The 25,356-nt window shown below is 38.9% G+C and overlaps 1 protein-coding gene across 1 annotated transcript in view; it reads right to left on the bottom strand.

Annotated features, from left to right (window-relative positions):
* EMB2737 (embryo defective 2737) overlaps positions 1-25,023 on the bottom strand; it is a 390,042-nt gene extending 365,019 nt beyond the window's left edge. Inside the window, exon 1 of the mRNA XM_089378363.1 lies at positions 24,766-25,023. Coding sequence (XP_089234489.1) covers positions 24,766-24,924 — 159 coding nt within the window. The 5' untranslated portion in view covers positions 24,925-25,023. The remainder of the gene's footprint in view (positions 1-24,765) is intronic.
* Between the last annotated feature and the right edge of the window lie 333 nt (positions 25,024-25,356).

The following is a 25,356-nucleotide window of genomic DNA, read 5'->3' as shown; positions in this document are numbered from 1 at the left end:
CTTGATTAAATGCTAATCGCATACCTTCATACTTGATATAATCTAATGAAATGCCACAATCCCATTGATCCTGAATTCCTGAACAGTGAAAACTATTAAGTCTGCTGAATTTTGAATAGGATATGAAATTCTATTATCTCCATATGAAGTCCAATGAGGCTGGAACCACTCTCAAACATCCTGAGTCATTTCATGGTAATGTTAAAAATTTAAGTAAAAGGATGAAAATGAAAAATAAAGGAGAATATCACTTTTACTTTAAGAATTTAACATTACCATGAGGGAGCATCTGCTATATTTATATTTTTTTTGCCTTCATTCGTCACCCTAACCCAAGGTGGACCCACCCCCAACAAGCAAACTCAACCTAAAATTTAAAAAAAAATTGAAAAAAAAAAACGATTGTCTAAACGCTTTTCCGGAAGCATACGGGAAGCGTACGCTTCCTCCTCCGAAGCGCCACGCTTCCGACGCCTGAAGCGTCGTACGAAACGCGCTTCGGCGCTTCGGAAGCGGCGCTTCCGTACGGCGCTTCGGAAGCGGCGCTTCGGTACAGCGCTTCCAAATTTCCAGGAAGCGGCTAAAAAAGCCGAAGCGGCGCTTCCGAATTCGGAAGCGCCGCTTCTGGCCAAGCTTCCTAGGCGCTTCCGTACGGGACGCGCTTCGGGGCTTGGAACCGTGGGGGGGGGGCACTTCGTGCAACACTGGTCAAAACCAAGCCAAACCATTTCTGGGTTATTTTGGGGTTTTGACAAGGACCTCAAAAATAAACTTGCAAAATTTTCTGAGCACCGGAGGTGGGGTTTTAAGCCATATCTTTGCAGTAGACAGTGCATATTTGTTGGGGCGGCGCAGAGCAGCAGTTGGACAGTTTCTGGGTTATCATTGCTTCACCTGAGCATTGCTCCGCTTGCCAAAAAAGGCAAGCCCAAGTGTATTCCTTCCATATTTTGTACTCTTGCACCAGTTATAATAAAATGACTCAGCAACTTTCATATTTCTGATTGTTCTGGGTGTTTACTAAATTGTTTTAAAATTTTCTGTGGTGTAAATTTGCTATTTGCTTGCATATCATTGTTTTTCCTATTTTGGAACATCACAAAATATGTTAAGGTATAACAATCATCTCGAGAGGAACCTTTGGGGGAGGGATTATGCACTTTATGGAACAGCCCCTTTCTCCTCTTGGAATTCTCATACCAAATCCAAAGTAGATCCTGTCAAGTTTTATCCATCAACAAACAGGAAAGCATCTTAATGTCTTTAATGTCAATATGTTGGTAGCACATAGAGAAAAAGAAGATTGCCGGTCCTCCCTTTCAGCCTTAAAAGACTAAAATACTTTCAAAACAGTATCACTGCAAAGAGACTTCAATGTGACTTTAAACAATAAAGAAAAAACAGGGGGGAGTATAGTTTGAAATTGAGACCCATTTTGAAAAAGAATGGAGCACCTCATAGCAAAACCGGGCATGGTAGACAAAAAACCTATAAAGGAAAATTTACTCAGTCAAATAAGAGACTTGGTCCAAGCCACATTGTAGCAAGACTTGACCAAAAGAAAATTTATTTTGCATGACTATATAATCTCCCCCAAAATTATTCCTTGGGCTGCATCTAATCACAAATTGATCACTTTGTAGATTCTAGAGTCCACAAACTTTGGGCCACTTGCATTCAAGTTCAACTGCCTCTAGCTCCAGGATCCAAAGGTTGTGGAAATAATAATAGTTGAATGGACAAGTGGGTCGTAGGATCTCCATTCTACATTTGGAAGAAAAAATTGAAACCTATCAAATTAGATCTCAAAGAGCAGGCAAAGCACACGTATACTTCTTCAAAAATTATGAAAGTGCATTGTAAAAGTTAGTTGGAATCCCTGCAGGTATAAATGGAGGAATAAATTATAAGCAGTGATCATCAAAAGGCAGAAAGTGTGATTTCCAAAGTTTTCAGATCTGAGAAGGAAATGTGGTGGCTTAAAATCTTCAATCTGTTGCTGAAATCCAGGGATATAAATACCTCCTTTTTTCACATACAAGCTAAAGCCAGCATGCTCAAAAACAATGGCAAAGAAATCTCCTTGGAGGATGGAACAAAAGCAAGCAACCTTGCAAAAATAAAAGATGCAGCCAAGTCACATTTTGAGGCCTTGTCCACAGATCCATTCACCACTGCTTCTATGTTGGAGCATATCCCTTCGGCCATCTCTTGTGAAGAGAATGTTGAACAGACGGAATTAATTGATGAATCCAAAATCATCACTGCAATCTGGGGCCTAGCTCCTAACAAAGCCCCAGGCCTTGATGGATTCATTATTCACTTCTTCAAATCCAGCTGGAATATAGTTAAAACCATCCTAAAAGGGATGTTGTAGTACTAGTTTGTAAAAGTCATGTAAACTTAGAGGCATAACTTTGCAAACAAGCTTCGATCAATGTAATTATTGGGCCGTTGGAAAGGTCTCTAATTGTAGATCAGCGTCAAGGGATCCTCATGCAAGCGAGTGATGCAGGAGCATCTTATCCCAGGTCAACAGCTAAATCAAGCCTCTAGAAAGCCTTGGATATTTCACAAAGAACATCGGTTTTTTTTAATTTAAATTGACGTAAATAAAGATAGGGATTTGATTTCCTAAGTCTAAATAGAGATTTAATTAAGAAAGGAGGAAACAACTTCCTCATCAACATGTAAATAATATTTTAGGAGAATTGTTGAGGAATTAGAGATTTAGGCTTAGATTTGATTAGTAGATCCATCTTTAGTGGATCTCAACCAAAACTATCTCCTTGTTCAAGATCTTAGGAGGACTTTTAGGATCTAAAGAGATTTTAGGAGTTAGTTTAGGATCTGAAATTAATTTTGGTTCAGATCTATTTGTATAAATGTATGTAACCGAAGAGGCATGTGGTGTGGCCAGGACAGAGAAAGGACCATAAACTGTATGAATCAGGCTAGTGTGTACATAAATTGTGTAAATGGAATTTGTGTGAATAATTTCTTTGTGCATCTGCTTGAATCTGAGTTTGAGTTAATCGGGTGTGTTGGTTTATTTTGTGTCTTTGGAGAAGTAAGGGAAAATTTGATCGCCGTGATTTTGAGATTGGACGTTGTTGGCATCAAAGTGATACCAGAGTAGAAGAAGATTTTGCGTGCAGTGAAAGGTGCTGGATATAAGAAGACAAGCCTGTGAGTATTGAATTATTTTCAAATTTATGCAATTTAGTCACAGAGACAAAATCATTGCACCACTTTTGAGCTACGTTGCACAAATTTAGTCACACGGCAACCAGATCGTTGGATCGATGCTTGTATCGGCTCGTTGATAGATTCTTTTTGAACACGTTTTCAAGTAACTCTGAAGCACCAGATCCAAATTTAATAAGGTCGGTGTGTTCTCCGATAGACGCAGATCTGTTTTTAATTCACGTATGTGGTTTCTCTTGAACGAATTCTTAGAGCGCCATGGGCTATGCCCATATATCCATCTCCCATGCTTGACGTAAAGAACAATATTATCATATGATGACCTCAACAGCAGAGGATCGCAGATGGATACCTGTATTTTATTCCAAGAAGATAACCTTCAGGTGGAGTGGGCTATTGTGTGTGGACAAAGCGTGGAGTTGTGAAGGATCTGTTGCATTCTGTGAAAATTGCAAACCGGTTGTGCGCATTTCTTTTTGCTAAGTATTTCTCTTACTAAGTGTATTTCTTGTGCTATACTTTTGGAAAAGGATAAGACATGAAGCCATAGTGAGGGTCCAAGCATTCGAAGTCTTATCTCAAGATCAAACAACCCAAGATCGAAAGATGATATCTCTGGGTCGGTTGTGTTTCCAATTCCAGATGCCTGAACAATTCAATCAAGTTTCCACGTCCACCTAGTTATTGCTTCATTGATTTTGATAATCCTTGAGATGCTAAGGGTGTAATCAGATGTCGTGGTCGATTGACAATACACACCAGAAGTTTTTTATGATAGCGTTGAAGTGGCTATCCTTAAGCTTTTAATTCTGGTGTTGCAATGGGAAACCACTCTTTTAAGAGTCATGACAAATTTTGTGGCAAATCCTGGGTGTAGATTCATGCTCGATAGCTTGTAAACCCATTTCAGGTATGTTGTTTCGCGTTGGATGGCCAAGTCTAACATTAAAGTGATGATAGTGTTTTTTTTTTGAGAGGCAGGTTGGAATGCTTTGCATATATTAGGGTTGTGTACAATTGTGAGGCTATGAATTGTTTGTCTGAGTTGGAATGTGAACCGTTTGCCTGAGTTAGGGATGTGCTCCATAAAGAAGTGGTGAATTTAACGTGAACGCACAGGACAGGCAAGTGTACATCATAGGCGAGCTTGGGAAAATTGTAGGCCTATGCGTTGAAGAAATGTGAATCTGTGGTGCCCAATAGTTGATCGATCATTCAAAATCCTCAGGAATTGAGAAGGAAAAGAGGCAGGCATTTAGAAAATTGAAACCCAACACAACAATGTTGACCCTGATAAGCATGTGTCTCTTGCAAAAGAAAAGAAAGAAAATGGATCATGCCAAAGTAAAAGTTGTCGTTGTTGCCTGACTCAACCCTTGGTTAGGGTTGCCTACATTTGTGATTGCTATCAAGATATATTTTCAGAGAGAGGGAAAGTATCTACGTACTAAATTTTGGCCAAGGTGTCTAGTTCTATCAAGTGGGTTAGTTCCTATCATTTGAAGCAACAACACTTTTGTTTTGTACATGTAATGAGAGCAAAGTGTCGATGTAAAGGATCAAAGTGAGGTGGAGATTAAGTTATGATAAAAGGAGTTAAAATCAAGTGATAATTGGTTGACGTAAATAGTCAAAGTCAAAATCAAATTATTGATGTAAACAGAAAAGTAAAGATGAGTTCAATTCAATTAAGTCTTGGTAGGAGTCTAAGTGAAAGTCAAGTTGAAAGTGCATTAGAGTCAAAATAAGTTAAAATCATTGAATGTGTCAAAAGGGTGCATGATCGGTGGTACCTGACACCCAAGGTCCAATCACTGTATGCGAATTGTTAATGGCGGCTTGAAGGCAACTTGAGCAAGATTGGTAGTAGAAAGAATCTTTCAGTGATTTGAAGTAAAGAACACAGAGTTCTTGGAGAAGCAAATCTACTGAGATCTGATAGGTAAGGAATGGTCTTTAAAATTTCCAGTTGAGAATTGGATGAGTATTTGATTACAGGTGGCAGCAAAGATAGAGTAGCAACAGAGAGAGAGGAAATTGTGATAACCCTTGCTACAAAGATTGCATAGCATAGAGGAGAACAACTTCCAGTTGAGATTGGGTAGAAGTTCTTAAGACAACTCCAAAGTTGTAGATGTGGGTAGAGTTGTCCGAACAAAGAGCAGGTGAAGCTCTTGAGGGTGAGTATAGTGCAAACGCCTAGCGGAGCAAAGGAAGATCAAAAGGTTCCACAGGGAAGAACCAATGTCAACAAAAGGCCAAACTCGGGGGAGAGAAGCTTGGTGAGGTATCTGTAGCAGGGCAAACAGACTTGCTATTGCATAGGTCTAGTGCAGCTCACAAGGAATAAGCAAAGTTCACAGAGGAAGAATGAAGATGACCATTGATTATCATTACAAGGGTTTGGGTGAAAGCCACAACAGACTAGAGGAGAATACCAAGGGAAATGGCATAAAGAAAAAAAGGATGAGTCAAGAGGAATTTTACTGAGAAATAGCTAAGATGAAGGAACAACTCAGCACAATGATGATGCTGCTACAGGTAAATTCAAAGGATCAAAGATGTGGATGGTCAATGAAGAAACAAGTTAAATGTCCTATTAAAGAATTCTTTGCAAGAAATTTGAGGAAGAAGATGAGACACCTGATGAGAGCTTGATTAAAGGACGAGGAACTCAGAGCAGTTGAGTACGAAGAAGAAGTTCACTATTGTGAACCAAAACAAGGAACAGTACTTGGGAAGGATGATGAGGATGAGGATTTTGATGAGAGATTTCATGAAAGTCTTATGAGTGACTTGGAAGTTTCAAATCAGCGTGAAGATCTGATGACTAAGACAGCAAAGGAGGCTACAAGGCCTTACATTTTAAAAACTGGTAATTTGTGTATGCAAATAGGTGTCGCAGGTATTGATGAGGATGGATTTCCATTGAAAATTGTAATAAGAATAGAGGAAGAACAAAATCAAAATTATGTTATGAAGAAGAGAACTCAAAAAGATAGAGTTGTCTTATAGAGGCAATCAAAGCGAAGATCATATATAGTGGTCAAATGTACCTATGGGAAAATAATTGCAAGTACCTGTTAGTGCAATGAACCAAGTTAAGTTGCCTTTTGAAGACAATCAAAAGAAGGATCAGGGAGATGATGAAGCCCAATGTTCGAATACAATGAAATTTGATGAGGAAATCACATCACTGGAGAGGTTGTTAAGAGAACCTGAAAATGAAATTTTATTTCGTTCAACACAAAAGGATGATGACAGAATCGAGAAGATTCCAACATGTGGGGCAAAGGATGACAACTTTGTAAACGCAAAATTGAGGATTCTAGAGGAATGGCTAGTCAATCCGAGGATTGAGGAGGACTAGAAAAAGTTTGCAGACTGGAAGCATAAAGAGGAACAGATGTCTGGTGATGAAGAATGGAAAATGAATAGTAAAATAAAATTTTAAGTTTCGAAACAAAGCTACAATGGAACAGCGTCAGCAGCATGGATCGGCAAAGGAGTGTGTTGGATAGCGAGATTGATGAGTTATGTATGTTGATGGAGCAGTTGCCTAAGAGTAGGCATACTTTAGTGAAGAAGACAATCAACAATAGAAATCGATAGATCGCAAGAGAATACATCAGCAAGGCAAGTGGAGCATTAGAGAATAAGGTATGGAAATATGGAAGATTGAGGACAACAACAACACCTCAGCAACTACAAAAGGTGAAGAGGACAAAGTTAATAAGAAAGTTCAACATCAAAACGATAGATGTTGAAGATGATCATGATAGTGAGGCAAGTGGACAACGACAAAACAGAGTTTGGGATCCTGGAGGATTCAAACATTGAAGACACATGACCAAGAGGCCATGAAATATTTTACCCTGGGAGTCTGATGCAGGAGCATCTTACCCCAGGTAAACAGCTAAATCAGAACTCTAGAAAGCCTTGGATATTTTACAAAGCACATGGGTTTTTTCTTATTTCAATTAATGTAAACAAAGATAGGGAATTGATTTCCTAAGTCTAAATAGATATTTAATTAAGAAATGAGGAAACAATTTCCTCATCGATGTGTAATATAATATTTTAGGAGAATTGTTGAGGAGTTAGAGGTTTTAGGGTTAGATTTGATGAGTAGATCCATCTTTAGTGGATCTCAACCAAAACTATCTCATTGTTAGAGATCTTAGGAGGATTTTAGGATCTAAAGAGATTTTAGGAGTTAGTTTAGGATCTGAAACCAATTTTGGTTCAAATCTGTTTGTATAAATGTATGTAAGCCTAAGAGGCATGTGGTGTGGCCAGAGCAGAGAAAGGTCCATAAACCATATGAATCAAGCCAGTGTGTACATGAATTATGTAAATGGAAATTGTGTGAATACTTTCTTCGTGCATCTGCTTGAATATGAGTTTGAGTTAATCGGATATGCATGTTTATTGTGTTCCTTTGGAGAAGGAAGGGCAAATTTGATCACCACGATTTTGAGATTGGACATCGTCAGCATCAGCAAGAAACGTTTTAACCCCAAAAAATGTCGATTTGATGACTAAAAATGGCTCTGAAAGAATTTAAACCCCAATTTTCCAAATTAGGACCTATTCTTAAAATGACCCTATAAGCCTATTCCTCTAATTTTTTCCACTCTAAAAGCATCGAGATAGATGACAAATAATATTATAATCCAATCCCAATCATACCTCCCCATTTAGGGAAGCTTCTGGTCCTCAAAAGCTTTACTGAATAAGGTGAGGAAATTCTTCCTCTACCTTCTCTCTAGAGTACCACTTTGCTTTGCCTAGAAGTTGTTCTTTCAACCCGATTAGCTCATGTTGTCACAATCTTGTATTTTTCGACCTCTTCTTGTGTCCTATATTTCTTTTGAATAAGCATATAGTGCTAAGTCCTCTATGGAAGGTAGGACCCACTCCTATTGTTGATCCAACATTGAAGTTCATAGTGTTTGAGATTCTCCACATTCACTACTAAGTAAATGTGCATGTATATGGTTAGACTGAGTCTATAGGTGTTATCTCCCACCTTTTCTAATATCTCAAAAGGACTATATCTCAAAAGCTGAGAAAATCGTCTCTCCAGCCCTCTGGGACTCCTTCCCGACCTCTAGAACTAAGAACGATTTTTTCTCCTCAACAAATCAATCTTCCTGACTAAAGCACTGCGCAGTCCCTCTGCGCTGCCTCTCTGGGATAATTCGACTCACTTGTTGCTGCCTCCCTGAATATGGAAAATCTTTCCTCTTACTCACTTACAGATGACATAGTTGGAAGCACCATCCAACCTGTCCTGGTCTCAAAGTCCAGCAGCAGCCATCTCAATAAATGTCGAAAATCTCCTCTTCCCTTCTGCTCAGTTGTTGCTCGGTTATTTGCACTTCCTTTTGGAGTGAGAAATTCTACACACAACTACTATTTATCTACAAGGGAATCGAACTTCCTGAGACTAGAAGTTCCCTGAGGAAAATTTTCCCTCAATGTGTGCTCTTCTTCCACCCGACGCTAGCTTTGCTCTAGCAACTGCTGCAAAACTACTGCGTCCAGCTAGAGATCTACTCTGCGAAAAATTTGAGCTACTCCCTTTGCCTCTAGAATCACTCAATCTAGAAGGACCGAATTTTTCTACTCCTCTCTTAGAAAAATCAATCTTCCTCAAGCAACTCAGCTTCTCTGGCAAAGCACTGCATTGCCCTTGGGAATTTGGGCTTGCTACGAACAATGAGCAGCGAAATTCCTTCTCTTTTCGCCTCTGGGCTCTCCGGCTGCTCTAATACCATGTGAAAATTTGGAAACCCGAATCCTATTGCAGCAACTGGAAATTATCCTCCTAATTGTTAATTAAATTTAACAATTTATTTATTGTTTCCTACAGCAAACACTGAATAACTCACACAGCAACCTACACAAATAAAACTACGAAATAATAAACGTTGGAAGAAATGTTAGCACACACATAAAAATAACACAATTACTTTTGGACAAATGTCTCCAAAAAACCCAACTTGGGAAAACCTGTGCAGTAGTGAGGGTTTTATTTATTATGCAGCAGTGAAATCTGATGTAATGTTCCTAAACAGGAATGTAAGTGATATACAAAGCATGCAAACAATCCAACAATCAGAAAAACGAAATATACATTAAGCATCCATGGAAAAATTAGAAATAGAGAACTGTTGAGCTATTTTATTACTTCTTCAGGAGCAAATACAATAGTAAAATAGAACGGTGCACCTGGGCTTGTCTCAATGGACAAGCATGACAAAACCCAGGTGAGAAAATGTTGAACCGAAGGCTACTACAACTGTTGCAGCAAACTGAATTGCGCTGCCCCAGAAAATTTCTCTGTCTGCTGACTTCAAAGGGCTGGAATCACTGCTTTTCGTGCTCAGAAAATTATGAGATTTCAACTCCTTGCTCCTTGGCCTAAACCCAGAAAAACCCACGAAGGAATTGGCCAAATGTTGACCTCAAAATTTTGGCCCAAATTCCCCTTAGCTCCTCTAGCTGCTAGCTGAGTTGGGACCCCTGTTTGACCCCTTAGATCTGCCCAAAAAATTCTATAAAATTAGCAGTGTGATCCTTGCCCAAAACCCAAGAAAACCCAGAAAGGGTTTCCCTTGGTTCCAACCTTAAAAAATTGACCCTTCACAGCTTGGTCCTCCTCCAATTTCGAATTTTGTTGTTGTGACTGATCCTGTCAATCTCTACTCTCCCAACTCCAGCAATCCTCCTCAAATGGCCCTCCAAGTGATCTCCTACTTCTCCTGACCAACTCCAACTCTACAATTCCTTCCTCCAACTCCCATGTGAGCCTAATGATGGCTCTTTGTGCAAGCCCTGGTATCTGTAAATCGAACTATTGGGATGTTGGCTATGTTGGTTCCACAACTCACAAGAAAGGCTGGCCCTTTGCTGCTCTCCCAATCCTCTAACTCTCCCGGCAAATGCTTGATCATTGACAGCCCCAAACTCCCCTTGTGTATTCTCCAGCTAGCCAAAAACATGCACTCCCTGTTGTGGCTGAATGGTAGTTTTGTAACACGGTCCCGGAACTCCTGAAATACATATGGAACTGCCTCTCTAGGGCGGGCACGGATGGTCCCCCGAAGTAGAGGTTGAATCTCCCGCTTGAGAGATTCGTGGCTAAACAGTCGGTTGACTCAGCTAAACCGCAGAGCGAATAGTCAGGTAATTTTGATTGCAAGGTGTAAGAATGAATCCAAAATGAGAGTTGCTCCCTCCTTATAACTCCTTAGACGTCCCTAGCCTCATGTGGGGCCCTCCATCCACCTATTCGACTTTCCCTCCAAGCTATTTGAATGGGCCAATTCGAACTCCCATGTAGGTGGCCCCCACATTCCACTAGCATCCAAATAAAGTCGAATTGCCTCCTAAGTCCCTAAGTCGAAAATTATGGGTTCTCTTCTGTAGCCAAAATTGTGCAAAATTATGTAGCAACACCTTGTTACAAATGTGTTTAAGAAGCGACATGACATCTGAGTACATCTATGGATGCCCAACTGGCAATCCAAACAGCAAGAAAATATGAGCAAAATACTGAAGAGAATTACCCTTCTCCCACAAGCAATCTTTGGTTGGACTTTCCCTACTCGGCCTCCTAGAGCACTGCGTCAGCCTCTACACTGCTCTGTGTAGCCGGCTGGATGGCTTGCTCTGGACTGGGCTCAGATGAAATTGTTTTGCCTCTGGAAGCTGAAAAAATTGTCTCTCCAGCCCTCTGGGACTCCTTCCCAGCGTTTGGAACTGACAACGATTTTTTCTCCTCGCCAAATCGATATGCCTAACTGAAGCTCTGCGCTGCCTCTCTGGGATAATTCGACTCACTTGTTGCTGCCTCCCCGGATTTGGAAAATCTTGAAAATCTTTCCTCCTGCTCACTGTCTCTGCCCCTCAATCACTGCTTCGACCTCACTAGATTTCTTTCTGGCAACTGACTGTTGCTACTCTAGATATCGATCTGCTAATGAAATCGAACTTCTCAAGTGCTTTCTCAAAGCCCCATCAACTTCTTCTTATAATCCTCGGTTGAGACTTCAACAGCCAAGATTAGACCTTAATTGATGGCTAGATTAGCTTGAAGTCGATCTGTGTGAGTTTCTAGAACATTCACACTTGACTTAATTAATTCTGATTAATTAGTCATACTCCCTCAGTTTAGACTTAGGAAATATTTAAAAACTACCTAATAATCGAATTAAGTCATTTCTAGGTGGAATTTCCAGAAACGATTTTTGGGTTTTGGAGATCTCATGCATTCTAGCCTCTCCACAAAATTTCAAGGCTATAACACATCCAATGCTACAAAAACTAACGGTTTTGGCCCTAGCTTGGAGAGCCTACATCTTTGTGTTCTTTTTGTCTTATGTGATCTTCATGTTATATATTTTTGGCAATTGCTGATAAAAGAAGTAAACATAAATTTAATAAACTAGCCAACAAATTCAAAGGTAATTATCATGTCAAAGAAATTAACCCTAATACATAAGCACAGTGATTTCTCAACATGGTATCAGAGCTAAAGTTAGAAGAGGGAAGCCTAAAGATCACGTTTTGTTGGCATTTTGCTTAAAGAAGATCGTCATCATGCCTAAGATTCGAAGTCTGAAACATCAAAGGTGATCTAAAACTTATACTGACAGATCAATCCAAGATATGTTCTCTGTCAAAATTCCAAGCTCAAGAGAAAGGTCATCACTCTATGCAAATAAACTATAATCTTGTGAGAGATTCAATCTCCGAGACAAAGTCTGGAAATATGCAAAGTGGTTTGTATGTCATTATGGTTCACTATTCTTTATGGTGACTCATTTACACTTTAAACATGGCTCGCACTCTACATCATGGCTCACATTTAATAGAGTTCTGTGATTCACTATTTTTCCAAGGCTCGTTCTATACTTATGTAGTACGCACTCTGTGGTATCAACTATATTACAGTGTACAGTATGGCTCAACAACTTGCACTTTGTGGCTGGCTCACACTATGACAGGAGCTCGCACTCTATAAAAATTTATTGACACATATTTATGGTACATTACATTAATTATGGCTCTAATGCTCAGACATCTGAGGCCTGACATACTTATGTGGTTCAATTCTAAGGTTCACTCTAAGTCATCTATAACACATATATTACAAAGGTAAACACGATTCGTATTACTCTGAGGCTCGATACACCTATGGCTCGTATTTCATTCTATGGTTCGGATCTGATCTAACTTGTTACACTCTAAGACTCGATACACCTATGGGTTGTAGTTCATTATATTCTATGGGTCGAATCATTACAGCGTTTTGTGGCTTGAATTTGCTCTATGGCTTGTTAATTACAATGATCCACCTTGCGTCATCTGAGGCTTGATATTAACACAGTGGCTCGCATTTGGTTCGTTGACATCGCATTGTGATTCGCTCTATATATATCACACATGTGGTATTCAAATGACTTGCATAATCGTTACACAGTGACATCACTCTTGGCATCGTTATTATATACAGTGACATTGTTATACTCCATAGCATCGTATCACTATGGTTCACATAATTATACAATGGCTCACAATATTTTGGTGGCTTGCATCTTTGGTTAGCACTATACTTTGCAGCATGTTACTATGTGCCTAAGTTGGGCAGCGTCTTGATACAATGTTTGATACTTTCAGATAGTACTCTTGACAACAATAATGCTTATGTATATGGAAGTGAAATATGGTAGCAGTAAGGCAATATAACAATGATCTTCATGTAAGGACAGTGATCTAATGAAGTTTGGCAGTAACCCTTGTATAACAGTGATAGATTGTGAAGTATGACTTTGTTTCTATACGACAAATTTCACCATGAAGCTGACTTGTTTAGAAGAAACCTAAAACTTTGTAAAGAACAATAACAATATATATATGAAGTCTTATGAAGCACTACTATGAGAAGTAGTCATATACATAGAAGGACTTACTCCATCAATGAGGTTGTGCTGAAAGGAATAATTTATAGGAATAAAACACAATTGCAAGCACAGAAATTTGAGTCACCTTGTTTGAGGAAAGAACTAGAACTATATTGAAGGACGAGATCTTGAAGAACCGTGTTATCATAAGAAACAAAGGACTTTGCAAAAATATATTTGTGGATCATACCCTAGCATGAAGGACGAAAAATTGAGGCACCTGTGTTAAAGATAAACATTTGTTGAAGAGTGTCGGCACTTCAAGAAAAATCGAACCTTTGCAAGGAAGAGATAAGGTAAAATTGCAAATGTATGCATAATTTTTGTGTGCATTTTATGATGTGTCAAGTTCACTAGCTCATGATGGTCATTTGAAAGATAAAAGGTTTGCATAGATACAGATTAGAGATAAAGACATGTAAGAGATTGAAGTTATTGCATATGAAGGCTAGTTCCTAGGGATAAAAGGCATATCAAACAGTGTCATTAGGGTTTTGTAGCATGCTAGTAGAATTTTGCAATGCATGGATGACAAGTCTTGATAACTATGAAGGATCTAGGGTTTGCAATTTTTGAGTAGCAGGTCTTAAAGACTTTGGCATCTAGGGTTTATAAACCCTAGCATAGTTTGGACTAAAAGAAACCCTAGAAACAAAACCCTATCTAATCATGTTCATTGTTAAAGATAGATCTAACACTTGATGTTTAATGTGAGAACAAGGTTGGTGAACAGGTCCAAGATTAAGAGGGAGCTAATCCATCTCAAAAGATAAGTAATTTATATCTCCTTGTTTATTATCTTTGTGCTTTAGTCAAGCTTTAGATAAATGTTGTCTTGATATACAACCTTTATTAGAAGACCATGAAAGAACAAGAAAGACAAATTGGAGAGCCTGCATCTTTGTGTTCTTTTTGTATTTTGTGGTCTTTATGTTATATATTTTTGGTAATTGCTTGATGAAAGAAGTACACATAAATTTAATAAACTAGCCAACAAAATCACAAGTAATTATCATGTCAAAGAAATTAACCCTAATACATAAGCACAGTGATTTCTCAACATTTTGAAGGTTGATTTCAGGTCTGGTTTGAAGGGTTAGTTTCTAGTGTTTTTAAGGCCTAATTGAAGTATAGTTTGTGGCCAAAGTTATAGTCCTATTAAAGACGAAGTTCTGGTTTGATTTTTGAGGTGGTCGAGCTCTGTTGGAGAACTGTTGCAAGGATCTTTGGAGGCCAAGTTTAGTTGGCTAAGGCAGTGTTAAGGGAGTTGTTAGCTAAAGTAGTTGTGATGTTAAGGTGATGATAGGACCAAGCATATTGTGCACAGAGGTGCAATAAGCACAGGGCTATCGTGGACAACTTTTGTGGTAGGCCCGAGGGCTGCATAAAGTGAGTGTTTAGTGCAAAGGTTGATAGGTTGTAGGAAGTAGGCCTTCAAAGTTGTAAAGGCTTGTTTGGTTCCAAGTGGGTTGAAAAGCCCCATTTAGCATAAAGAAATCTACAGTGTTGAGTACAAGCTGCCAGTTGGGTAGGCCTTCTCTTTGAACATATAATAAGCCTAAGCAATGATAGTTGAACAATGAATAACAACAATTGAGGAAGTTGTAGTGCCATATGAGCGCAAACCTCCTTTTGATCAAATATAGAGAATTGACATGTAGGAGATCAAGTCAAGAAGCCTAGTTGAAGAGCAGAAAGCTAAGGTGTATAGGTCAAGTGGTTGTGATCAAGCTTGAAGGCAAAAACCTGGGGGTTGCATAGTTAGATGATGTAATGGTCCGGTGAAATTTATGCCCTAATTTACCTTTGAGCGACTAAAGTTTAATGTGTCGCGTGCAACCAAGTAATGATCATATAAAATAGATGCAATTAACAGTTCTAATATGACCCGAGTCTAATTCAGCAATCAACGTTTACCAATAGAATTATAGGAAAGTAAACTTAGTTTGACCTGTTGACCCTATCTTTTCCAAACTTGTGTCTATATATTATATATATATATATATATATATATATATATATAAGATCGTTTCTATGCGAGGGGCCCCAGAATCCCTTCTGTGACAAGACGTGAGCTTCAGTAAAGTGGCTCTGGCCCACCTTGTTATCTCGTGTCGGACGTGACCATAGAACTCTTTGTTAGTCCTAGACTGTGTCATTGTGCCCAAAATCAAAACCTCAATAGAAGCGTTGTAACATTTCAAAACTTTGCTCTTCTTTAAGTCTACAACCCCAAACAGAATACACACATCTCACTCCCTTCCGCAATCATCTTAAACATGACCAAGACAAACAGGGGGTTTCGATTAAACACGCTTAGGCTTCCAACAGAACCAAGGACTAAGATCGGGATCTCGTGATTTCTCCACAAAGCCTTATGTGCCAGAACAGAGTCTTATACCCAACAAAATGCCACCAAGGTATACTTTTGTGCCAAAATCCAAAATAGAAATTTATCGTCTTCAACAGATCCAAAACCACGAGTAATTCAAACGAAAAGTCTTAATCAGAATCCTGTGTCCAGGATAAGGTCGAACCACCAAGAGGCCTTGGTCTTCTTCAGACAATATTTCTAAACCATATCGAATGCCAGAAACCCTTCATTATATTCACAAAATTGTCCTTGACCCAAACAGAAAGAAAGAAAATCTTCATTGTCCTTTGAGAAGGCTCGTGTCCCAAACAATGCGCAAGAAACTCACTGCTTCAGATAATAAGAGAAGAAAGAGAAAGGTGGTCAACTAGGGTGGAATCTTTCACCACCGAAATTAACAAGATGAAAAATGGGTCTTAAAACCCTAGGAGCTAATGTTCAAAACAGAATGAGATGATCCACAATGATGCTCCAAAATGAATTCAACCCTCCTTTATTTATAGGTTTCCTTGAGGGGTTTTATCTTCTTAATTGGTTGAGTGAATCCTACTCAAAACCCCAATTCTGGGTTTTTTCACCAAGTTGCCCCAAAACTTGCCCAACAATGGGTATTTTAGGGTTTCTCCCCTTTTTAGGTGGACTATAGCCTATGAGGATGGATAGGCTAATGAGTCTCATTTGTCCTCAATTCGTAGAGGATATTACAAATGATACTCACTAAAAAATTTGTTGAGGACCAAAAGCTATTGATGACAGAATCCAAGGAACAACTTGAAGACGTAGGTTGGTGCCCACAGTGCGTTAAGTTGGTGCTTAATTGGGGAGGATTAGTGTTTCCTATAGGTTGGTGCCTACATTTGTTGAGTTGATGCTCAGTGAGGGAAATGAAATCTCCTATAGGTTGGTGCCTACGAAAGTTGTAAGTTGGTGCTTACTTTGTACAAGGAAGTTTACAAAATATTTACAAAGAAAAATTGTTTGTGTTTCTTATGTAAAGATCTATGTTTCATGATTTATGTGCATCAAATGTTTTAAAAAATAAAAATAGTTAAAAATACTGAAATATTGATTCACCCCCCTCTCAAGTATTTCCAAAACTCCCATGTGCAAATCCATGTGCACCATTTGGATGATGATCATCCACCATGTACCCCAAATCTTATGAAGCACCCCCAATCATGGTGTCAACACTTTCAAAGTAACAGGAAAGATAATAGTGCGGATGGCAGTATTGAAAAATATAAAGCTAGATTTGTGGCTAGAGGTTTCTCTCCAAAAGAGGGAGTAGACTATGATGAGATTTTTACACATGTTGCTCGATATACTACGATCTGATATATTGTGGCTCTTGCTGCTAGCCATGGATGGACTCTACATCAATTGGATGTGAAAACTATTTTTCTGCATGGCTTCCTCGAGGAAGAAGTATTTGTGGAGCAACCATAAGGCTTTGAAGTGCATGACAGGAAAACTCATGTGTAGACTGAAGAAAGCTCTCTATGGATTGAAGTAAGCCCCAACAGCTTGGTATGCCCGCATTGATAGCTTCTTGATGAAGCTTGGTTTTACTTGAAGCAATGTTGTTCTAAATCTCTACTTCAAGACGATCCAAGGTATGCCTTTGATTTTGGTATTATATGTTAATGACTTATTCTTGACTAGTGGAGAACCTCTTATCATCTAGTGTACGAGGGAGTTAGCTTCTGAATTTAAAAAATAAGATCTTCATTTGATGCACTACTTTCTGGGCCTAGAGTCATGGCAGAGACCTGGTGAGATTTTCCTTTCTCAAGAAAAATATGTTGTCAAGCTTCTAAAAAGATTTGGTATGACAGAATGTAAGTCCATGAGTACACCAATGGAAATGAATTTCAAAAAGTTATGTGGTGAAGCTGCAGGACCTGATTTGGCTAATCCTTCCGAGTATCGACAATTGATTGGGGCATTGATGTTCTTAGTGAACACTAGACCGAACATATGTTTTGCAGTCAATACTCTGAGCCAATATATGATTAAGCCATCACATGCACACTGGCTTGTTGCAAACCATGTATTGTGATCGCTGCATGGTATCATCAATCTTGGATTGAGATATACTGTCGAAGATGTGAGACTACATGGGTACTCTGATGTTGATTGGGCTGGTAACTTTGCTGACAGAAAGGAGCACATTTGAATGTTGCTTTAGCTTGAGATCTGTCATGATATCTTGGATGGGCAGAAAACATAACTCTGTAGCCCTTAGCACAGCTAAAGCCGAGTATATTGTTGCTAGAATGGCTAGTTGTTTGGCAATATGGTTGAGGAAGCTCTTTGGAGAATTGTTTGAGCATGTGCTAGATACGACAGTAATATTACTGTAACAATAAGAGTGGGATTCGACTTGCAGAACTCCTGTGTTCCATGACAATTCTAGGCACATTGAGATCAAATATCACTACATCTGGGATATGGTGCAGAGAGGAGAAGTAAGACTTCATTATATTGCAATTGATGATCAAATAGATGACATACTTACCAAGCCCTTGTCGAAAGGGAAGTTCTTGGTATTGAGAGAGCAACTTGGACTGACGGATGTGACCCTTCCTAGTGGGGGTGGTCATGTATGATCGAGAACACTGAGCTATGCTCTTCCCTCTTGTTTGAGCTCCTAAGTTGGTAATGGAGTTAGGAGAGCTCCTAGGGTTGAGGGAACTCTTGATTGTAGGTTGTGCACGATCCTTGTCTTGTGTTGACAAGTGGTAATCCCCCCTACCATCAAGTCTGAGATTGCCAGGAGTATACCCCGGTATGAATCCTACCCACAAGCTGGGCTTATTGGGAATACCACCCATCTGGCCAATGGTGTAGCAAAACTTGGTTATGCACGATCCTTGACAAGTGGTAATTCCCCCAAGCAAAGGTGAGACTTGGTTTTGTGTGATCCTTGTCAAGTGGTAATCCCCACAAAGTCTATGGATGCAGGTGTTCTACCACTTGACTCTTGAGGTGAAGCTTGGTCGTGTGCGATCCTTGTCATGTGTTGACAAGTGGTAATCCCCCCAAGCAGAGATCAAACTTGGTTGTGCGCGATCCTTGTCATGTGTTGACAAGTGGTAATCCCCCCAAGTCTGTGTCAAGGTGGGAAAATCAGTGGACACGGGGTGATAGATGAATCTCCCCTATGATGGTTCTTCTTCATTAGATTGAGCCATCATTATTCCAGATGATACAGAGTAGAGATGAACATCAATGAACAGAAAACGTAGAGATCTTTGATGCATAAAGAAATTCCTCCATAGCTAAGGAGTGTTGAAAATTGGCAACTCAGAATGAATTTCCTTATCTAAAATCTCATTTCTGACAATTCTGGAGTGACTTTCTAAAAACAGAAAGTCATGTCTAGCATCTCAAGTATGGCTTTCCAAAAATAGTAAATCGCCTTGCATCAATTGGTAATCAAGTGTAGTTGATGTAAAATCACTTATCATTAATCAATCATAATAGTTCATTCTCGACTTAATCATCAATATTGTTATTATTACTATTATCCTTTATGATGCTATTATATTATTATTAAAAGGAAATTCATGTCTCTCAGTCATGGCTCTCAATCATGGCACTCAATCATGTCATATGTAACTTCTCTCAATTAATGCATATGTTACTCTCTCTCACACTTAATGGATACGTTACACTCTCTTATGCACTCATTAAAAGCATGGCATATTCCTCTTACACACTCATTAAAGCATGTCATAAAAGATTTCTCTTACGCACTCTTTAATGCATATGTTACATTATCTCCTTTATGGCATAAGTTACTAAGGTATGTGTAGCTCCTTAATGGCATGAGTTACAAAGGCATGTGTACCTCCTTAATGGCATGAGTTACAAAGGCATGTGTACCTCCTTAATGGCATGAGTTACAAAGGCATGTGTACCTCCCTAAATGGCATATGTAACTCCTCCTCGAGGATTGTGTATTGCCCCTTCTTTATGACCATAATTTGTTGCTCCTCCTATATATATGTATCTCATATCATCTCATCTTACTACGTGGCATTGTGAAATAAGAATTGGAACTTGAGAGAGAGAGAGTTGGAGAGACTTGAAGAAGATTGTGAGAGAGAGACGGAGAGTAAGAGAAAGACTTGGTGAGCCAAGGTTGATTCATTGTTTCAGTGTTGATTCAGTTGAAGGTAAGGTTGATTCAGTGTTTGCATCTGCTGCTGCTACTAGTGATCTTTATGCTACAACTTGTTCAGATTTGGGTGAACTTACTCATTCTCTTGATCTCTCATTTTACTTTGTATCTCTGCTGAACAATTGATATCTAATAGAAGAAGAATCTGGTTGGGTTTTCACCTCGAGGATTTTGCCTTGGTCATTGGGCCTAAATTCTCTATGTCTTATCTTGTTCTTGGTTGTCTTCAATTGTGCATTTGGTTTATGTTCAATCTACAATTGTTTAACTAATATTGTAATCGCAGCAAAAAGAAGTTTTTGAATAAGTAATTGTTACAGCATAGAACATCAGAATTTCAACAGGAGAATTGCAACATCTAGATGCCTTGTAAACAGATTGTTCTTATCCTTATCGTGTCCCTTGGGAGATTGAAAGGCCATTATAAAGGGCCCCTCTAGTTCTATTTATCTCAAACAGCCTCATTTGTTAGCCAAATTGAGCAAATTCTTCTCTATTTCACATTGTTCGATTTTATATTGGTTGTGGCCTCTCATTTCTCAAAAAATTGGGTTCTCTAGCATAGGACCAACTACGGATTCTCAAGATTCCTCTACTATTACACACCCAAAAAAAACACTGGGTGGTATCATGACAGAACTAAAAGACATCACTCAACGGCAATACAACATCAAACATATAGTGAGCCAAAAGGGATAGTGAGAGGACGATAGGGAAGAGGAATTCATAAAACTAGTACAAGAAGTGTGTCAAGCCCTCTTGTACAAGGATAGCCATAACCTCATGAGATCCTAGTCAAGCAAAAGACAAGTCACATAACCATTCTAGAACAAATATGTTCAGCTGCTATTTGGTTTTGTTTTCTAGAAGAAATATGTTCAGATGCTATTTGGCTTTGTTTTCTTCTTGTCTGTGCATATGGAAATTCCGTTATAGTAACAAAGCTCTAGAGACACACCCAGTTCATTTTGTCATTTATGGGTTGTAGTCAAGTCTCTTCTCTAGCATACCATGCTCCTTTAGCATGCACATATATATGTATACCATAGGTTCACTGCATATTTCTTTAAAATAAAGTAAGGTTCTGTTTTTATTCCTACCAAAACCTATATATGTTATGTTATATCCTAAGGGAATATGATATAAACCAAAAGAATAATTTTGTGAAGAATGTCATTTTAAAGTTTTAAAGTATTTTGAAACCCCAACTTATCATCACAGAAGCATACCATCGTTTTGTGGGGGCCTTACACTCTCTATGTCTGCTTAGCCAAGGTTACCAACAAAAGAATAACATTAAAACTAAAGTCTTATCATATATGATCAATATATCATGTAATATACCCTAGATATTACAAGATGTCTTGCTTTCGGTCACTTAAGTCCTTTGGACTTCCTATATCACAATTATATATGACCTCTTACTCGTAAACTAGCCTAAAAATTGGCTACATACTACAAAGTAAACAAAATAATTTGTAATCATATAATCCATGCATCCTGGGAATAATGTCCGTTACATAAGAAAAATTGATGCTCCCTGTAATTTTCCTGTTATTTGACTATCATTTGCTTTTTCATTAATACAATTCTAAAAACATCATTGAGTTTTATTATCCACTCACAACGTGAATCATGCTTGGCATAGTTTAGTAGTGAATTACTATCTCATTTGTGATTGTTTATGATTCAGAACATGTTAAAGATGACATGCATAAAAATTTTGAGGGATTGTTCAAGGTTGTGGTATAATTGCACCAATGTTCTAATAGGTCAAGGTCTCAATTCCTAAGTTAATTGTATACACTATTTTTTCTATATTGGATTGTCTTCAGTCGTGACATAGTATAACCTTAACACAACCTTAGTATTGTGGCATACCACAGCTTCATTTACTCTCTCTTGATTTTTGAGTTGACTACTATTCTAGAGGAAGTAGACTATGACAATGATTAAACTATCATAGGCAATGAAGCTATCCAAATCTATGAATAGAACTCAAAGGCATAAGGTCCTATATACTCATAAACATGAAAAACACCTAGGAGCCTTTGCCAACAGTGACCAAACAGATTTTGTTCTACTCCTTATCAATTTTGTTAATGTATGTTATCAGTTTTGTTAATGTATATATATATATAGAGAGAGAGAGAGAGAGAGAGAATGGAGGAGGAGGAGGAGGACAATAGCAAAGGTGAGCTAGGGTTTAGAGTTAAGTGTCCTAAAGGGAAGAAGAGATGCCTCCAATCAACTAAATATGTAAGGATCTCCCTCCCCGTTGAATGGCTCACATACAAAGCAAGGGACTTCGGGTAATAAACAATGCTCACTGACAAGATGTTTCAATGGGCCGAAACCCCATATCCCCAAGATGGCTCCATGGATCAACAGTTCATGTGCATCTAGGAGGAAGGGGAAGGTTCAAATTTCTCCATTATAGAGGGATCTTTTCACAATTTTATTCAATAGTGAAGCACGTAAGAATGCAATCCTGATCAACCAAGGTCGGTGCCAAGACCCTATTTGATTCTTTCAATTCCAACACAACTTTGAGAGATCAACATTACATCTGGGTGACACTGTCAAATTTATTGGTCCATCATTGCAGTGAGGAGGTTTTAAGAGCTACTAGGAACAAGAAGGGTATTTTCTAATAACCTTGTCTTGTAATCCTAGCCGTTGAAGGTATTTCCAGATTATTGAAACGGATTCCAACTAATAGTGGTCTATCAATAGAAATCATCATCAAAGAGGGTGGAAGAGAAGAACGCAGATCTAAAAGCATCCTGTTCAAATGTCATTATTGACTTCCCATTATCATCTACTACAAGAATGCCCTAGGAAGAAGGCCATCCAAAGGAAATGGCAGAAGGTCGAGGAGAGGCATCTAAATAGTTGACAAGGAAGTCGCTCAGCAAGTCACAGAAAGTCTGCGGCTAGCTGAGATAAGGTTTTGATGAGGGTCTCACTAGAGAAATTTTCTTCATCGCTAGCAAATGTGGGCGAGCAATATCAAGTCAAATTGAAGAGGTAATCTTCAAAGGACTCTAATCTAGAATGAATAGATGTCGTAATGCCTAGGATAGACTCTCCCATGATTGATTCCATGGGTGAATTGTCCCAGATGATTACAAAGGTCAAGGCTTTTCCAAATTGGAGAGAACAAACTATGATGCCATGTTTCTAGAGTTCACGATCAAGGCCGTAAGCTATTGAGTTGCCACAAAATCCTTTTGTTACTCCTATTACTCTGGTGAAGGTCAACTCAGGGTTGCTAAGGATGGAGGCATCTTCTTCATCGACGTTGAAAGGCAAGCTACAATGACAAGTATGGCAGTATCTTCTACAGAGAAATGGTAGGTTACATGTCCATCAGGCGAGCTACCCTCGTAGAAAGAGGTGTCCTCTGTGGGAAGAAGGGAGTTATTAACATCGCTCCCTTCTACTCATTAGCAGGCATCAATCCCTCTTGTCTACCCAACTGCAAGACTTGGAGCACACAGAAGAAGGAGAAACACAAAAAATCAATGGTATGAGGGTAGTCTTTAATTGCATTTGGATTTCGCATAGATCAATTAATGGGGCGTAAAAATTTCACATGATGATGAAATACAGGAGAGTCCGATAGAAAAATTCGAGTCTTCTGTAATATTACTAAATGCTCTCTCATAGCCCCTCGGGATACCCAAGAAGTGTAGTCGGGTCATTTTTGCTGTTAAAGTGAGCCGCAGAAAGTTCCCCTATTTCACAAAATATAAATACCTTATGGCAGTGATATTATTTGATTTGTTAGACTGTCTTAGCCCAAATCACTACTAGATCCATGGCCCATTCCCTAGTTGCAATCACTGCGTGCAATTTTTACCTTTGACATCAATGGAAACAATTGAGCTTTTTCTTCGAGAAAACAAATTAATATAAGTGTGTGTGAACACAAATGACATGACCTTGTTGTTAGCCTCCGGGGTATACACGCATACACATATATATGACTTTGTTGTTAGCCTCGAGAATGTGTGGATGGGGGACTTTGCTGTTAACCTCGAGGGTTGGCTCAAATAGTTGGACCATCTTGTTGTTAACCTCGAGGGTTGCCTCAAATAGTTGGACCATCCGCCAAAGGCATGTGGCATGTTGTAGATGGGAGGTCACAAGTTTCAATCCAGCCAAATGCCTCAGGGTTACCAGTCACTCTTATGGCTGGTGATTGCCACTCTTTCCATCCAGATGCCCCACAGAAAAGAGGCATACCACTATGTTTTCCTTCAAAAGATTTAGAAAAAAAAAAAAACAACGCAATTAGCTCTATCAGTTTGAGCGAACTGTTTCAAAAGGAAGTTTGCCGTAGGGTGTCCAGTTCCACACCGACTGACGTTCCAAATATTCCCAGGAAGAGGGGGATCCCGCAAGGCTTTCCTTGGAACAAAAAAGGAGGCGTTGTTGTTAAGGAATTAACAAAGTGTTGGGCATTACACAATTCCAGTTAAAAAGACAGGGGAAATGTACAGGAACAGCCTCTGCATTATTGAGAGCAATAATGAAACCAAATTGCTTTATCGAAGACATTAACATCTTCCTTGCTCCGCGATATTCACTGTGAGCATTGACTTCCTTTGGGCAGCTAAAAAGAAAATGAGGATTTGTGCAAGTTTTCAAGATGATTTTGCTGGAAAAAGTTAAAGGAAAGACAATAAGTTCCAGTCCGTTAAGTCGTCGAACTAGCATAAAAATTTGTAAGGCTGTCAAAAATGAAGGCGGCATGAAAATACAATACTCATAACGAACTGTAGAATCTCAAGACAGACAACTCTCGGCATTCGGGGTGGGTGTTGTGTGTGGGAATGCAATGTTGCAAGCATCCCTATTCTGGGATTTGGTCCCGCCTTAATAACCCCCTATGGCTGCTGAAAGAAGAAGAATTAAGTAGATATCATTGTATATCTAAATGTAAAATTTCTTATTTCCCTTCCCAGTGCAATATACAGGAAGAATAGAGTGGGAAAATATAGTTAAGGCGAGCATACTAAAGCAGTTGTCAGAGCGACACTCGAGATGAGCCTGGGGACGCCGAAGCCGTGTAAAGCCGCGTCTCGTATGTCGTATTTCAGATCAAATGCTGTGTACTGCACCATGTCGAAAAAACCTATGACCTGACTCCTCACCCAACTCGGGAATTTGTCCATGCTGGTGCGCACTGCCCTGGCCTACAGAAGAATGAAAGCATGCAGCAAGGAGTGAATGGATAATTTTATATATCATTTACAAACACCTCCTAAACCTTTGAATAAGATTTGTAATAATGGGAGAGAATTTAGGTATTTAAAACTTTTGACTAATTATCTCCCGACAAACTAATGTATTTTCAAACGGTGCTAGACTTTTGCGCGACAATTGTAATGGTGCGAGGGAAATTTAGAACTTAGAACGTTTGGCTAATTATCTCGTTATACTAATGTATTTCGACTCCCACCTAAACCTTGGCACAAGAATAGTAGGATAGTACGTAAGAGAGAAATTTAGAATGGCTAATTAATTTTTTATATATGATGAAAAATTTATCCCTTGGCACAAGAATAGTAGGATAGTACGTAAGAGAGAAATTTAGAATGGCTAAT

This window comes from Pinus tabuliformis, chromosome J, assembly GCF_031772625.1.
Source record: "Pinus tabuliformis cultivar Carrire ecotype Pingquan chromosome J, CPIR1, whole genome shotgun sequence".
Lineage (NCBI taxonomy): Eukaryota > Viridiplantae > Streptophyta > Pinopsida > Pinales > Pinaceae > Pinus > Pinus tabuliformis.
The sequence above is the reverse complement of the archived record's forward strand: the minus strand, read 5'-3'. Positions and strand labels throughout refer to the sequence as shown.